This window comes from Phocoena sinus, chromosome 6 (genome assembly GCF_008692025.1).
Source record: "Phocoena sinus isolate mPhoSin1 chromosome 6, mPhoSin1.pri, whole genome shotgun sequence".
Taxonomy (NCBI): Eukaryota; Metazoa; Chordata; class Mammalia; order Artiodactyla; family Phocoenidae; genus Phocoena; species Phocoena sinus.
Genome location: NC_045768.1, coordinates 89,829,543 through 89,847,128, shown reverse-complemented (window position 1 = coordinate 89,847,128; position 17,586 = coordinate 89,829,543). Strand labels below are relative to the sequence as shown.

General features: G+C 43.1%; 1 protein-coding gene across 3 annotated transcripts in view; it reads left to right on the top strand.

Moving 5' to 3' along the window:
• FAM120A (family with sequence similarity 120A) overlaps positions 1 to 17,586 on the top strand; it is a 105,452-nt gene that overhangs the window by 69,899 nt on the left and 17,967 nt on the right. For 2 of the 3 annotated variants that reach the window (XM_032636109.1, XM_032636108.1), the window contains exons 11-12: positions 8,203 to 8,452; positions 16,027 to 16,141. In XM_032636109.1, coding sequence (XP_032492000.1) covers positions 8,203 to 8,452; positions 16,027 to 16,141 — 365 coding nt within the window. Of the gene's footprint in view, positions 1 to 8,202; positions 8,453 to 16,026; positions 16,142 to 17,517; positions 17,566 to 17,586 lie in introns of those variants that run through there. The other variant, XM_032636110.1, reaches the window with a different exon arrangement.

The window sequence follows — 17,586 nt, the reverse complement described above, 5'->3', positions numbered from 1 at the left end:
TCCATCTTCGTCCCTATAGCCCCTTGGGTCTCTGTTGGGCATAGAATGCTGAGTGCTACAGGGTCCCATGCAGCCCCACTTCCTGCCGTATCCTCAGCTCCACAGCACCACATTGGCTTTCACGGTGAAAGGCTGTTTCTTTCATTTGCTTGTATGTTCCAGAAACATAGTTATCTTTATGCAGAAACTCCTCAGGAGCTTTCAGTGATCACAACCTGGAGACCCTCAGGTAGATCCCAGGTCGGGCTCCCCTTTGCAGTATTCACAGCTTCATACAGCAGCCTGAATATGGCTGGTGTGCTCTGTTCATGCCCTCAGCAGTGGGCAGTGTGCATCCCTCACGTCTGGTTCAGGGAGTTCTGCATCACAGGTGAGCTGCAGGTGCCAGGTGCTCTCAGGAAGTCAGAGACTTGGTCTGTTCTGCCCTGCTGCCAGTCTGAGGCTTTAAAACGCTGTGGAACACACAGCTGGCAGCACACAGCATGCTCCACTCCCTCATCAGTTAATTTGTACCTGGGTGGTACAGGTGTCTTACTGGCCTGGGAAAGGCTGGCCTGTTAGCAGACAATAGGGGAAGCAGAACCCAGGGGAGAGTATTAACTAAATGGACCAGCATCCTCTGAACATAAGCAAGAGAGAGGCACATTGTCATGAAGGGCTGAGTGTGCAAACCACACCATAGGGCCTGATGCTGACAGGGTCACTTTGCCTGTAGCAGGCTAGTTCTGGCCGGGGCTGGAGGGCATGGGGAATGGCATGATCAAGAGAAGAAGAGAAGAAGGGTGGTACAGTCTGGGTGACTCAGATGAGCTCTGTGAGGCTATGGATGGAGGTGCCTTGACCTTATTTGGAGGGGGGAGGCACAGGGGAATACAAAGGAAAGGAGGAGAAAGGTGTACTAGTGTGAGGTGGACGGGGGAAGGGTGAGGTGAGTGGGAGAAGGCCGTAGCTTCAAAGAGAATTTGGCAGGCATGTCTTTTTCCTTTCCTCCTGCCTCCGCTCCCCTCCCCAGTCCTCTGACTTCTTTTTAAGGATGGGACAGACACAGTTGTTTGTCACTGCTATGTTACTTTTGGCTGATGGGAAACACCGACTCTTATGATGCCACTGATATAGGTTTCTAAGCTTGCAACATCTACTAAGTGACTATGCGTTTTACTATTCTTACCGAGAAAATGCTGTAGCTTCTTGATGGTCTGGATGAGATGGGAAAACAACAATGTCTGATCATGCCAAAAAGAGCATTTTCTCAGGAGTTCTTGGTTGACAAGATTTGAAAATATGTTGAAATCTTCTTTTACCTACACTTACTCTTAGACCATACGTAGATGAAACGAAATCAATGGCACTTTGCAGGAGATTCATAAACCACGTGAAAGTGCACTGTAAGGTCCTTGGGACAAGTTCGTTTTCCACATGCCCACTGACTTTGCCTTCCACTTTGGTAGTCTGGTAACCAAAACCGAGCTATGTGGGTTCCAGGTAAACCCACCTACTCAAGTAGGTGATGCACCTGCTTCTGAATGTGAGGGTTTTGATCTAACATGGCTTCAGAATGCTGTGTGTACATAGGCATGTTCCTGGTGTGGTCACTGTGACCATCAAGAGTTTTCCCAAGAGGGCTTTGTTGTCAGAACTAGTCAAAGGACATATTGAAGTCTGTAGGGTTGTTCAAAAATACTTAACTCTCATTAGATATAAGACACGTATTCATTTGGACATTAGTCTCTTGCTTAAGGCATATGATAAAATGTTCATAATCTACAGTGAATTTTCGTGTGACTTACCAAAGTTTCATTTTTAAAGTCATTATATGGTTAAAGTAGGATATCTATAGTTGGATCCTTAAAAAATTCCAGCCTTTGAAAATCGTACTGAATTACATGCTGGCAGTTTATTTTTCCGTTCTTTTCTGTCCATTTCTAGGTTCTATCATTTTGCTTTTAGGAATTTAAGAATACTTGTTTTCTTGTGGCAGCATGCTACTGAAGTCACTGTTGTGGAATTGGAAATCCTACCAGTCCAATCAGAAGACTGCTGACCCAACACAAACAGATTCACCCAGATGTGTTGGATGGTGATGGTGGCAGTTGCTTCAGGGAGAGATGGGAACAGGGACCTAGCTGTCTCTGTAGCTGCTGGAATAAAGGCTGGGCCTGGAGACAGGCGCCTGGGTCTGAGCCAGCCCTGGCCTCGAAGCCTTTGTGTGTGAAATCCAGATGGCGTGGCTGCTTCTCAGATGCACTTCTGCCCTGGAGTCAGCTCTGGCCTTTAGTGCCCTATTGACTCTTCTCCCTGGGGGCACTCCTCAGCCACCTGGGCACTGGGGTTCCCCCAGGTACTCCCCAATGGTGAAGGGGCCAGAAGAAAGGGATCAGGCTCTAAAAAGACTACAGGATAATGAGTCGTCTCATCTATAGCTGAACCGTTAAAAATCCAGGAAGTGATTTGTGAATTTAAAAATTATTATCCACTTAATAAAACTGGCTTCTGTTTTCTGCAAGTCTCTTCAATACCTCAAAATTAAGTAAAAAAAAAAAAGCAGGTTTGGGAATTCCCTGGCAGTCCACTGGTTAGGATTCCCCTGCAGGGGGTACGGGTTCAGTCCCTAGTCAGGGAACTAAGACCCCGCAAGCTGTGCAGTGCAGCCAGAAAAAAAAAATAGCAGGCTTGTAGAAAATAGATGGGCATAAATTATAGACACGTGAGATGCAGTTATGGAAATAGAAAGCAAGTTTATATACTATGTTTATATTTAGTATACTTATGCTATATTTGTACTTCTCCATATTCTCTACTTTTTAAACTATCAAGAAAAGCCAAAAGGAACATTGATTTCTTTTTCCTGGTCTACTTTGCTTTAGAAATTTTGTTAGTGCCAAATAATTGGGACTGCTAATTGAAAATAAATAAGTTAAATTTGTTCATTGTGAATTACATTATAAAACAGAATACTATAGCATGACTATTAATTAGTGTGCTGTTTCAATATGTATGAAAATTGATTATCATTATCATTTTTTTCTTATGATTTTATGAAGGCTGTTTATATATTAACCTGAATTTCTTTATTCTTCAAAGCTTTCCAGAAGTAGCATTAGCAAACTGCCTTTTCCTCACAGAACTTTGAGCAGCTGAGCTCAAGAGACAGCTGTTGGGGAAGGCACTGTTGTGTGACAGGCAGTGTTTGATGGTGCTCTTTTGGATTAATGTTTATGTCATAGTTCCTTGAGCTTTGGAGTTTCTAATATAGTAGGAATGACATAAATGGGAAAAATGAAGACTAGGAACAGTGTTTACCACATGTCTGTAACACCATGTTCTATGTGCCCCGTGGCCTACTGAGCATGTATATGTTTGTGGACAGTAGGATACCCCCAGGCTCAGATATGAAAGGTTTAAGGAAAAAATTCATAGTCTTTTACTTTTGAGAGTCGTGGAGGGTGCTCACAGATGTGTCAGCATGAGGAAATGGGGGACTAGCTAGTTGAAACCCCATAACCTGTACACAGTGCTGCTTGGTAGTTAACCAGCAGTTTTCCCCATTGGAAGGATTGACCAACTCTCATTGCACCCATTTTTCTGTTTCTGCCCTGATACGAAGGAACTAGAGTTTTGTTTCTGTTTATTTGTGTGGTTTTGTTTTTTTTCTGTAGCTCCAGAGGAGAGCTCAGGGAATAAAACAATGGCTCCTTCCCCAGGTACACACACTTGCACAGACACAGACCAAAGGGTCCAGTTGGCCATAGTATTGGAAGTTGTCTCCGTCTTTTTCCTTACCTGTAACCATACTGTGTGTGTGCTGCAACGCTCACTCCTAAGCCCTTACAGCAGGCACTGCTAGTTGCTCATGGTGCTCTGGCACTGAGCTTAGAGACGTACTTCATCATATGGCACCATAGGCAGCCACTACCAGTCAGTTGGAATAGGCTTACAAAATGAAACGTTCATTATTCCTGGTCTGGGATGGATCCCAAATTCAGCATTGTGACAGATTTCTAAGGTAGCTGGTTGTCGTATGTGTAAATGTGAAAATAGTAGATGATTAACGTCTGATGGAAAACATGGGGTTTTTACTGACAGCTTAAGTCTTAATAGTGTTTTATGTCTGGAAATTGTATTTGAAGAGGTACTTCCAGTAAAGAAGCTGCGTTATAAATTTAGCTTCCAGTAATACAGAAAACTTGTGCCCTGGAGTTGTTTTTGCCAGTGTAAAAATTCAGTTTAGTTTCAGGTAAGGAAGACAATCTAATATTCAGTTTCTTTGAAGTTGTCCACTTGAAATCATGAGTTTTCCTGTCAGTAGAAAAGACGAGATCAATATATATTGATGGTGACACACAGAAAATTTATTCACGGACAGTAGCTGGATTAGCTAACCTCTGGGATTCTCTTATTCTTGTTTTAACAAGGCAGCATGAACATGTCTTTCCAAAATGGTGCCTCACAGAGAGGGTTTTATACCCCAGTGCTCTCGTCTGCATGCACTTGGAGTGTTCTCATAATCCAGCCGCCACGTACCATCTGGATAATCCCTGTATAACCAGTGGGTTTTGCAAAAATGATAAGAGCCCAGGTTACTTGCTGTTAGCTGGCTACTTTGCATCTGCTTATTCCTGTGAGCTGAATCAGAGACCGAGCCTTCCCTCCTGGGCAGCAGCAACTCGGGGAGAAGCCTGGAGCCAGAGGGAGAGAAGGTACCGTGTGTGTACCAGCCACCCCAAAGGGCAAGCCTGTAACACAGAGGCTGCCATGTGTCAACCCGAAAATGGGATGTCCCTTGGAATTCATTAATCTATAAAACACTAACCTTTAATTAATCTAATGTAATGAGCCTATACAACATAAGTTGATCTCACACAGTTGAAAGCACGTAACAGGGGTGCAAGATGCCTTTGTGTTTCCTCATCTGGATTGAGCAACAGAGTGAGTCGTTGGCCCCTTTTTTTAGTGCCTAGTTCCAGGGCTGGGCCAGTGTGAAGCAAATGAGGGACCCAGGCCTCAGAATTTAAGGAGACCCTTGTTCTCACACTGGCATGTGGGAGTTGGCACCTGAGCCCTGGGTGCCTTTCCTGCCTCACCCAGTGCATACTAGGTGCTCAATAAATATCTGTTAGGTGATGGGCCAAAGGTTCCACAGCTATTAAGTGGTGGTGTACGCAAAAGATCTACAAGTTTTCAGTTTAAAAACAGATACATGTTAAAAAAATAAAGCGAATTGGAAGCATCTTTGCTTTTGGAGCAAAGCTTTTTGTTACTGCACATTTATTTTCTCTGAGAAAGACATGTATTTCCTAAATTAGATATGAGCCATTCTTGTCATGACTAGTGCAGATAAGCAACAAAAATGCTTTGAATATGAGAGGAAGCTGCTATATCTGATGCCTCCTTTACAGCTGCAGTCTCCCCTGCCCTGTCCTGTGCTCCTGGTGGGTATGGACTGCATGTCCCTGCTAGTATTGGGGCAGTCCTTTCTCTAGGACACGGGAGTTCATGAGCATCAGCTGGCGGTCCTCAGGCACGAGTGTGCTCTCATCTGTAGCCTGTACAGGCTGAACAGGATCTGAGAACACAGCATCATGCCAGGTAAATTCAGGCATACTTAGGTCCCTCAGAGCCCCAGCTAGTGTGGACAGCTGTGTAGGGCAGCTTCAGGGAACACTCAAGTGAACAGACACACTTGTGAAGGGACTGCTGGTACCTCTGACCTCCACTTATCCTCGATGTAGGACATGGAACATAAAGTATGTATAGGTCTAAGCATTCTGAACTTGAGAATGAAAATCTTCCACCAAAAATTTATTTCTAGAACGAAAACAATGTAATGAAATGATTGCTAAAAATTATTAAAGAGAGACAAGAGCAGAGCTGACAAAGGGGAAAGAAATAAATGGATGAAGATGAAGACAGCTTTAATAAGAATGCCTCTTTTGAGAAAACTCAAGGGAGACTCCTGGCACTATAATCTGAGTTTTTTAAGATGCAGTAAACTTATGCTCTGTGTGCATGCGTGTGTGGTGGGTGTGTGTGTGTTTGTATTTTGGGGGAAGAAAGTGAGAGACCTTAGATTAACTAGGTTATTAACCCAGATTAACAACCAAAGATAAAATCTAATTAGTTCCATTAAATAAATCTTTGCCATCAAAATGAAGATGTTACATAGAAAAAATAGATTTATGCATTTTTGCTTGGGGGGCATGAAAATGAACTTTGTGAACTGACCTAATAGAAACATAGCATACTGGTTCTCTTGTAACCTCCTTTCACCTGTTTTCTTGGAGCTGACAATGTGCCAGCCTCTCAGACTGTAGTTGGGACAAAGGTGGGTGGGGTGTACTGCACCTAGGAGGGCCCTGTGGTGGTGACGGCCACCCTCTGCATACGGGTGGGCGACACGTGGAGCTGTGCGCGCTGGAGGTTGGCAGGAATGGGGGTGAGTGCTAGATTGTGAGTCCGAGGACAGGGTCTGCTGGACAATGGGGACCTTGTGAGTTTGTGTCTGGCACCTAAAATATAGATAAATTCAAAGACATGTATTTATATATACATGTATATCTCTGTTTTGACTTGATGGATTTTAAAGCAAACATTTTAAGTTAAAAAAATTTTTTTAACATTTAAACACTAAGATATACAAATGTAACTTAAAGGGATTTCCCAATGACAAAACAGTTACTTTTTTGTAAGGAAATTTTCAGAAACTGTCTTGACTTGTACCCCTGCTCAAGCAGCCTGCTCCTGGGAGTTGGGGTCCATGCAGAATGGCTGGTCATGGCCCTCCTCTGCAGCACACTGTCACCTGACTTGACTGGGGTTGATTGTGCAAAAGCTTGCTTTTCCTGTTGCTAACAACTGTGTATATCCAGGTATCTGACTCCTGAAGTTCTTCGTGACATTGGAAGAGACGATTGTCTTGCCTGATTTGTTCAGACTTGGGGTGGAGCTAGAGATGAGCCAGTTAATCATTTAATTTTGTCAGGATTTGGGTTCTTCACAGTCTCGGTTTGCCTCAGGTGTTACTTTAGGGAAAATGAGCCCAGGGAGGGGGTATGGTTATTTGGATATAATTGATGTATCCAAGATCACATTAGAATCATAGCACCATCCTGGTTTCTGTATCAGCTGTCAGCCATGTGAGGGGAGGGTGGGGTATGCTAGCAGCTCTCTGGGTCAGGGGCTCCATGGGGCCCTGCTTCAGTTCTGATGTTTATTGACCAAAGTGAGCTGTTTGTTACAAAATTCACACCCAGATCTGATGAAATTGTTTACATCAATGCACTTTGGTGAGAAATTTTAACATATTTCTCTGCAGTATGCTTTATCTCTATTTTTTTCCTTCCCCCGTCACAGTTTCTCCCTTATTTGGAAATTATGTGGGAAAATGTGCATGTTTTTGTGTTTTAAGAATTAATTGATGCTAATAGTGGTAAAACTACGGTGGATAAAAGGTCATTTTTTTGTATGAAATCAACTTAGAACTTCTTAATTTTTTTTTGAAGTGAAATGGGGAATTTTACAGTTTGTCTTCAGTCTTGCTGAAGAGAAATACTGTGTGCTGACTTCACTTGGGATTTCAAAACATGGACTGTCGCTTCCGCCTGCCACTTTACTGGGCTTTGGGGATCTCACTACGTGGTAGTTTGTCCCTGCCAATCTTTAAAATAGACTTTAACAGTTACATTTGTTAAAGTAGGAGGTCCTTAAGTAAAGTGGCTACCAAATGCAAATTATTTCTCAGATCTAATTAGTATGACATGTAGAAAAAGGTTCAGTTAGGTTCAATAGTTCAATTTAGCTATCTAAATTGGATTTTCCATGGATTTCTGTGATAATCACATACTTTCTGTAAGTTGTACCCATTGTTATTACTAAAACTATTAATGGATTTATAATATGAAAACAAATTTTATCTAACATCCTTGATTTACACATATTAGTTATATGGGGGAAATCTAGTTTGATTTGATTGAGAAGAAATTTATTGGTGGCCGGACTGAAAATCTGAATGAGTCACTGAAGTTCATAAAGAACAAAATGAGGATTAGAGGTGAGGATTGATGACCGATAGCTTACTAATGAGAGAATCCATTGTTATACCAGAATGACATCTTCCATACTGTAATTATTAGAGCTGTTTGTTTTTGTTAGGCTTAAAGTAGCTGAGATAGGGCATAAATGGTTCTCTGATTTTCCTTCCTGTAGTTTCACCAGTGATCATTAAAGAGTGGGCAGCTTACAAAGGGAAATCTCCGCAAACCCCAGAATTGGTGGAAGCTCTTGCCTTCAGGGAGTGGACCTGCCCCAATCTGAAGAGACTCTGGCTGGGGAAGGCAGTGGAGGACAAGAACCGCAGAATGAGGGCCTTCCTGGCCTGCATGAGGTCAGACACACCAGCCATGCTCAACCCAGCCAGCGTGCCCACTCATCTCACGGTGCTGTGCTGCGTCCTACGGTAGGTGCTGCTGGCCGCTGCCTCAGCCGCTGTGTGTTCTCTAGCAGGTGCTTGTACAAATGCCTCTCAAAGACGCTTTCTGTATGAAGTAGGTGGGGGTTATTCCAGATGAATCATGTTGTCGGTTGAAGTTTGTCCTCATCTTATATTTTCATATATTATAGAAATATAGGCCATGTAAATGCAATGTGGATTTGAATTGATGCTATATAGTATGTTTTGTAGAATAGGTATATTTGATGAACCTGTATTTTATGTAAATATCATAATGATTTTAAATATAGTTTATCCTTTAAATGTTAAAGCTTTTGAAGGCTATTGGGGAACTATATTATGTATTATTTGTAATTATTCTTCAGGGAAAATGTGTCTCTTCTTCCTCCTTCATTTATTTAAGCATATGTAGATCAGTATGGACTCATGGTTATCGCTCTTCCTAGGGTTATAACCTGATATAACCTTGTTATTTGGTTGTTCAGTTTGTTCCAGCTCAGACCTTGGGAGTTCGTTCAGTGGCTCCTATGTCCCTTGTCCCCCCAAGCATGTCCTTGCTTTCTGGCACCACAAGATGCCCAGGCTGTCCTGTATCTTCCTTACCCTGGAACCTGCCATCTCTAAGGGGCTGGCTCCTGCCTTGGAGAGAGGGGTTTAAAAACCTAGATGTGGGCACTCTGTGCTTCCAGACCCTCTCAGCCAATGGGCCACAGATGCCTGTGTGGACACTGTTGGTGTTTTGGAGTTAATTTGAATTGGCCTGTATACTTGAATCAGGTGAATTGGTTTTTTGAGGGGTTTTTTTGGAACCAGTTTCAAACTTAGGAAAAAGTTGCAAGTATAATACAAAGAGCTTTTTTTTTTTTTTAAATACTTGATGTTCAAAAGAAATACTTGTGATTTTCTAACAAACGAGGACACTGTCCTATGTAACCACAATACAGCCATCAGGATCAATCAACATTAATACTTTATTTCTATCTTAACTTCAGGGTTTTGTTTCAGAGCCTCCCTTTGTATTTGGAGGTGAAGTTCCGTTGGTCTTCAGCAGATGCTGTAGAGGGAAGAGCTGTTCCTCTGCTCCTCCTTGTCTCATCCATGCTGTGCATCTGTGCTCTGACCACTTGGCAAAGGGGGTGTCTGCCTGGCTTCTCCAGCGAGGCCATTCCGTCCCCCTCGTAACTAATATGACTTCATGGGAGGCACTTTGTGTAAAAATGCCATTCCTCCTCAGACTTCAGTGTATTTATATCAACATGGGCTCCTGGCTTCATCGATGACTTGTGGTCCACTACTGCTGTCATGTAATTTGGTACTCCACTGTCACCTGTTGGGCCAGTTGGGGAACTCGTCAGTCTGGCCTCCATGTAAGCACTTCTGTGCAGAGACTCTGACCTTACCGTGGATGCCCCCTTTTCCCAGCAGCCCTGGTTTCTAGTGATGGGGTCAGTATTGGACACCAGGCTTTTGACAGCAACTTTGCTCCTCCCAGACCTTCCCCAGTATGCATACAGGCACACAAACAACTGCATGTTTATAGACTTCCGCTTCTGATTTCTTCAACCTGCCCATCCTAGCTCTCCCTTCCCATGTGTATGGTCTCTGGCCCTGACAAACAGTGAGAGCCTGGGGCCCAGCTGCCATACAGATCGTCACCTGCCCCAGCCCTGTGTGTCCCATCCCCCTGGGGTGGCCCCTTCTCCATGGTCCCCTGACCCCCACTGGGTCTCACCTGCTTCCTGAGGACGGGGGCAGAGCTTTAGTCAGGTGTTTATTTCCTGAAGTTTCTTACATTCATAACAGACTTTAAGGCCAATAACTTATTTAGAAGCCTTTCCTTAATTAAATTGAGGTTGACTAAAATTAGCATACTGTATCAGTTTCTTATCTTTATCTCCATTGAGGATTAGCTAGTGAGAAAGACTAGTTTTTTTGTTTTGGTTTTAGAATCCTCTTCTGGTTTCCTCTGATGGAGAGTTCATTTTATATTAGCCAAAACGTTAAGATTAAGACTTTGGGTGCTCTAAGATCAAATTAGTGGTAATCATTTTGGTTACTTTGTTTGTGTTTCTTCCGAGTTTAAAATGATGTGTGGCCTTTAATCTAGTGGGTGGACAGCTAACTGTCTACCGTACACCTGACCTGAAGGTCCCACTGGGCACTGAGTGAGGCTGATGTGTGCTGTGCCTAAGGCTTGTTTGGCTGCCTCTCGGCCAGAAGCAGCTGTATATAAGTGCAGGACAATCCACTGCTGCGTTGATGTGGGCACAGTGCTCACATTATTTCATGCTCCTTGGGGTGGCGTTGCCTTCACGTCTTGTCTCTCCAGGCACTGGGCCTCTTGGGACACTGGGTTGCCTGGTGGGTGCAGACTGGACAGTGTGACCAGGCCCCACTCTTTTTTTATATATATATCTTTTGGGTTTTGTTTTTTTTTTAACTTTTTATTTTACATTGGAGTATAGCGAATTAACAGTGTTGTGATAGTTTCAGGTGCACAGCAAAGCAACTCAGCCATACGTATACACGTATCCATTCTCCCCCATGCGCCCCTCCCATCCAGGCTGCCACAACATTGAGCAGAGTTCCCTGTGCTATACAGTAGGTCTTTATTGGTTATTCTTTTTAAATGTAGCAGTGTGTACATGTCAATCGCAAACTCCCTAGCAATCCCTTCCCTCCACCCTTCCCCCACTGGTAACCATAAGTTCATTCTCTAAGTCTGTGAGTCCACTTCTGTATTGTAAATACATTCATTTGTATAACTTCATTTTAGATTCCTCACATAACCAATATCATATGGTATTTCTCTTTCTCTGTCTGACTTACTTCAGTCCGCATGACAGTCTCTTGGTCCATCCATGTGACTGCAGATGGCATTATTTTATTCTTTTTTATGGCTGAGTAATATTCCATTGTATGTATCTTCTTTATCCATTCCTCTGTCAATGGACATGTAGGTTGCTTCCATGTCTTGGTTATTGTAAACAGTGCTGCAGTGAACATTGGGGTGCATGTATCCTTTCGGACCATGTTTTTCTCCAGATATATTACTGGGCCCCACTCTTTGTCTTTGTCTTTGTGGCCCTTCCTTGGCCATTACCCCAGAAACAGCTATGCTTCTTTTAGGCACTGTTCAGATGGCCTTTGGAAAGTCTTTCCAGATTTCAGGATTGTCCTGGTCCCTGTTATTTATTTTTTTGTGTTGTTTATAAAAAACGTGCTCATTTTAGAACTTGAAAAGGTTAATAAATGCAGCTAGTAATCTCTCATTTCACCAAACCTCTTCCTGTGCTTATCTCTGTGGTGTCGAGAAGCTACAGTGAGTGCAGCTCAGGTTCCCTCGTATTTGCTACTCTGGTGGAAGCCAGAAGACATGCTTGGTTGTGCAGACTGTTGTGTGCATTATGGGCTTGGAGCCATGGAGTTTCCCACTTGGAAAGACTCACAGTTTCAGATCCTGAGGAGGAGGGGCTTACTGAGGTGAGGTGGTTGGGGAGAGATGAGAGAGAATGGCTTATGGGACCAGTCTCGGGGATTTGGGGCCAGGACACCAGTAAATGGGTTGGTCCACTTCTGCTAAGAGTATTTGTTCTACCTTCATGAGTGTTTTGGGCCACAGGGACAAGCAGGTAAAGAAGGATTCCCTGCATGGCTTCTGTTTGATTGATGGGTATGACCTGCTGAGAACGTGGGGTGAAGAGTGGGAAGGGCATGGAGCAGGGGTTTGGGGGGGGCGCGGTGCAAATGAGTAAGAGGGTTGGTGTATGTCTCCAAGGGCCTGCCAAGAACAGGCTGTGGCCTGGGGCCGTGGCCCAGTGGTCTTTCTCTGGCGAAATTGCAGCTGTGTGACAAAGGTCTGCTGAGGATGGGGGAGGGGGCAACAAAGGGCAGAGCCTGTGTCCCAGATATGGTAAGGCCCTGTGGAGGCCACACAGCATGACCCTTGGCCTTGATGGCTGGGGCGGGGCAAATGTCCGCAGTCACAAGGTTGGGCTGTCATCCCAAAGGCTCTCCCCTTCCTTTAATCTTTTTTTTTTTAAAAACATAATTTCAAACTTGAAGAAATTATAAGATTAGTACAAAAAGTTGGTGGCTCTTCTTCACCCAGATTCCCCACATATTAACCTTGTACTGCAGTGGCTTTCTCCTCTTCTCTCCATGTGTCTGTGTGTTTGTCCTTAATCCCTTGAATGGAAGTTGTGAATGTGATACCCCTTTACCCCTAAACTCTTTATGTTTCCTAAAAAAACAAGGGCATTATCAAAATCAGAAAAATAATACTAATACATCTGATCTACTACAGATCTTACTCAGATTTCTCCTATTATCCCAATAACATCCTTTGTTAGCAACAAAATCTTGCCTTGTGCTTGTGCTCAGGTGCCTTGTCTCCTCCAATCTCAGACAGCTTCTCGTGTTTCTTTGGGTTGATGCAGAGATGTTTCTGAAGAATAAACACTGGTTTGTTTGCAGACCAGGGATCTGCAGATCATACGTCTTTTAGACAGCATGTGAACTGATGCGTGTGGCTGCTCCAGGAAATTGTGTTTAAAAACAGGCAGCCAGCCCCTGGGTGCAGTTTGTCAACCTCTGGGTAGACTATTTTCTCCGTCTAGATTTGCCTCTGTTCCTTCGCAGTGAGATTCCGCTTCTGCCTTTGGGGCAGGCATACCCCAGCCGGGAGGTGGTGGTTTTCTCTGTGCTTTCACTAGTGATATCAGTACCCATACAACAGCAATAAGGAGAATGGGGGAAGAAATGGCAGTCAAATCTCTAGATATCCTTGTAGTGAAGATGAGGAGGGGCCAGCATCTGAGCAGAGGTTCAGTGTGAGGGTGAAGCAAGTGTCCAGAACAGAACAGAAAGCAGCCTTTCCTAGGGTACAGCTGAGACCAGACAGACGAGATCCTTATCCAAGACAGCTTCTGAGAAGACAGACTGAGTTACGTTCTGGAGGAACTTAATAAATACAATAAGGGAGATAGAGGGCTTGAGCCCCCAAACAAGTGCAGGCTTTTCCAACACCCCAAGGAGCATACCAGGGTCCAGCTCCCCATCTGTGCCAATAGGAGGCAGACCACATTGGTCCCCCAAGTGATGTGGAGACCTGCTTCTGTTCCAGCTTCCGTGCTTCTAAAGGGTAGTGAGAGGAGAGGTGACGAAGGGGGAACTGCAGATACCCTCAGACTTCCACGGTAGGAAACTTAAGGCCCGACCCAGGAAGAAGACATGGAAAAGAATGTCTAGAGAGAACTGAGAAACACAAAGTGATTGAAAACACTGTCAGTGCACAGATAGGAAGAGCGTGAACACGTGAGATAACCAAGGGTCAGTTTTTGCTGCTCTCACCTTTGCCCCTGACTGCAGTGCCGTTGGTGCCATCTGTGTTCTATGGTATTTAAGCTATCTATGTACATGTGTATCTTTATGAACACACTTCATACTCTTTCTACATCCAGAAAGTCCTTCTGAGGACTTACATTGAAAAAGAAATAAAGGGTGACTTTGTTAAAATGTAAATAGAAAGCCAAATGGAGGAAGTGGTAGGTATTCTAACCCAAAAGGCTTTTCATTGTTGCAGCTGAACTGACTGCTGAGAGTCTTTGCTGCCAGAAAAACCAGGAAAGATCTTAAGAAAACCAGCCTGTCCCCAAAACAATCTTTTTCTGATTCATAATTTTTAAAGGAACATCTAGCCTAGGGCTAGGGGATGAAGAGGCGAGTTAATGTTTCACAGATCTGCAGGATGAAAAGAGTTGTAATGATGGATGGTGGGAGGATGTCTGTGCAACACCGTGAATGTACCTAATGCCCTTGCACTATCCACTTAAAAATGGTTAAAGTGGTAAATTTTATGTTATGTGTATTTTACCACAATTTTTAAAAAATAAGAAATAAAAGGGTTGTATAACACGGGTACTTAGGCAAAGAACATTGTATGTTGAGCAAAATCTTTTCACAATAATTTTTTTCAGAGAAAAGTAGGGAGACTTTCTTCAGATTTGCTGTTTCTTGCATCAAGCCGTGGTAAAAACTCAGTATGATTGTTTTATTTAAGATATTTGGCACTCAAACAATTGCAAAGGGTGTTATTTTTATCATTGTAAATGTTAACAGTTTAATGAAGTAAAACTTCTACATCACTCGACTCTAAATACCATACATCCACTGTTTGTTTACCTTGAAATTGCAAGCGCTTTCTGCTTCTACTACATAATTTTACCATGAAGTATATAAGCTCTGTGCCTCCGCTTCCCCATCTCTACAGTGGGATAGTAATGGTTCCTGCCTCAGAGTTGCTGTGACCACTTGAGGAATCAGTGTGTGTAAATACTCAGACTAGTGCTTGGTACCAGCAAGCACTTTCATTTTTCTATTGGGATTTTTATTGAAAATACTTCTCTTAATCAGCTGGATGAAACTTCCTCCTTCACCTTTTAAGTTTATGTTCCTGTGGGTGGATGTTAATTATTACAGAAATGAGAGCGGGCTCTGTACCAACTCTGATGCTGATTTTTGTTGACTTAAATTTTAAGCACTGAGAAAACGTTCTCAGCAGACAGGACTGGAAGGAGTTTTGTTAGGCATGTCACAGTTCTCCAGACTCCTTTTAAGCTATTTGCCAGAGATCACATAGGGATCTGTGTATCTCCAGAAGTTATTTTTGGTGATCATCTGGCAACTTGGCTAGGTCATCCTTCAAGTTTGCTGAATGCAGAGACTTAGGAACCACTGGACATGCAATGAGACTTATGATGAAGTTCTTAGTGGTTATCCCTTTACTCTCTCACACCCAAATACTATTTGGGATTGTGCCTTCGCTTAATGTCCTGGAGGTTGTCACTGGGGCAGTGCCGTGCGGCCAGGTGAGTAAAGGGGAAATGATTGGCAGAGAAAAGGGACAGTGGACACCTGGCAGTTCTCAGGCAGATAGTACAAATGGAAGTTGAAGTTGTAGAAATTGATTTCCCTTTAGCTGCTCACACCAGGGTGGCCCCAGTAAGTCTGTGTGTCCCCAGGGATTGCAGGTACCAGTTCTGAAGGCTGAAGCTTTAGTTCTTGTCCCTGCTGTCCCTTCCTATTCCACTGCAGGGCATTCACCTGCCACTGCCAGAGCCCCTTCTGTGCAGACGGTTCGCACACTTACTCTTCATCAGGAGATAAATCTTGCTTATTTGGACCTAGGGCCTGCTTCCCAGGTATCCTGTCTTGAATTAAAATAGATAAATCATATAAATTTGCGCTTAACATATATTTTCAGGGTAAAATTTGTGCTTAACTTTTACCTCAAAAAAGTAAAGTTGTATCAAAAAATCACTTACCAGCTGGTTTGCAGTGTGTTTAAATTTAGTGTTATTTTTAATTACTCCAAACATTCTGATCAGCCCAGATGATGATTAGGTTTTCACTTGTAATTGGCATCATCCAGTGAAAATAGAAAAGCTGGGTAAGAAATCCATATAGGCCTCCTTAGCTTGTGTCATCCTGAGTCTCCTTAGAACCTGAACACCAGGTTATGCATGTGACTGGTGACTGCTCCATCCTGACACCAGGCCTTCTCTGTCTACCCGCTGTAGGTATATGGTGCAATGGCCTGGAGCACGGATACTGCGTCGCCAGGAGCTGGATGCCTTCCTGGCACAGGCGTTGTCCCCCAAACTCTATGAGCCTGATCAGCTGCAGGAGCTCAAGGTAATTGACAAGCCTCATTCCTTGTTTTGGGAAGTCTTGTTTTGGAGTTCTGTGAGACACAGCTAACCTCACGGAGGAGTCACTCAGTGCACTAAACTAGTAATAATAATGACGTGAACTTAGAGCCTTCAGGGCAAAAGGAATTTCCTTCCCAGTTATGGAAACAGTCAAGTCTACTTTTGTTCGATAAAGGTTTTCCCTTGTTTACCAATGGGTGTTTATTCTTGTTTTCCACATCAGGAAATAAACTTGCCTTTTATTTCAGGTGGGGATCCCAAACCCTGGGAGGGCTTGGTCCTAAGAATTTACTAACATCTGGCCAGGATTCTTTTTCTTGTTTCGTTCTGTTGTTCCTAAATACAACATTCGTTTTCTCTAAAAAATAGTCTTTGCCCTCCTAGTATTGTAAATCCCTTTTAAAAAAACCACTTGAAGAACAATGTTATGTCATCATCCCTGTGCCCTTTTAGTCAGCATTTAACATCGTATTCCTTTTAATTTTCCCTTCTAGTATTCCTTTTTTTCTTTAATTGTTTTGACAGTATTAATTTTCTCCATGTTGTCACCTGATTTTTTGGTGTGCTTATCTTTTCAGTGCACTTTTATTAGTCACTGTGTCCACATGGCTGTACTCGCTTTCTAATTTCTACACTAAATTTTAGAAAATTCAAGACTTTTCAGAGTTAGCTAAATTAGTGGATCTGCCTTTTCTTTTTAATGTACAGGGTTTTGTTTTTTTTCTTTGCCATTGGTTTGGTTTTCTTTTGTTGTTGTTTGTGTTTTTTGTTTGTTTTTTACAGAATTTGATTTGTAATCAAGTAATCTCTTTTGACAAAATCGCCTTCACTTTTAGATCTTTTTGCCATTCTTTATGAAGGCGTTCTTTCCCGGCAGAAGAGTTTTAGGCTCATTTGATGGGTTTTCAGTATTCTACTGTTGGGGCTCAATAAATCTCTGGTTTCCCCTAAACTACTGAGTTAAATTCAGTAACCCGGTGTTGACCCTGAACTGTGTGGAGCCCATGTCATTTGTGGTCGCCTTAGGCTTCTGATGACTTTGAAACAAGCTAAACTAAAGACAACCAAACTTAGGAGAATCTACCTCAAATTGTATTCTTTGTAGTTTAAGCTTTTCTGTTTGTTAGGCAGAAATTATGTTTTTTAAATGGTTTTGAATTTAAGTTTTCATTCTAGAATATTTGGCCGGGTGTCCCCCCGAGAGGCTGGTACTAAGTGCAGGCTCTCCCTCCCTGTGTCCTAGCATGTGGTGCCATCACCACCATCTTCATCAGCAGACTGTGCTCAGGGGTGTTGTAAATACTTTTACTAGAGTGTGGTGCCATCCCTCTACCTCTACTTCCTGTTTCTCTTATTTAGATTATTACATCAGTATTGACATCCCAGTTCTGAAAATCAGACCGCCAGGTATCAGGTATGCCCACCAAG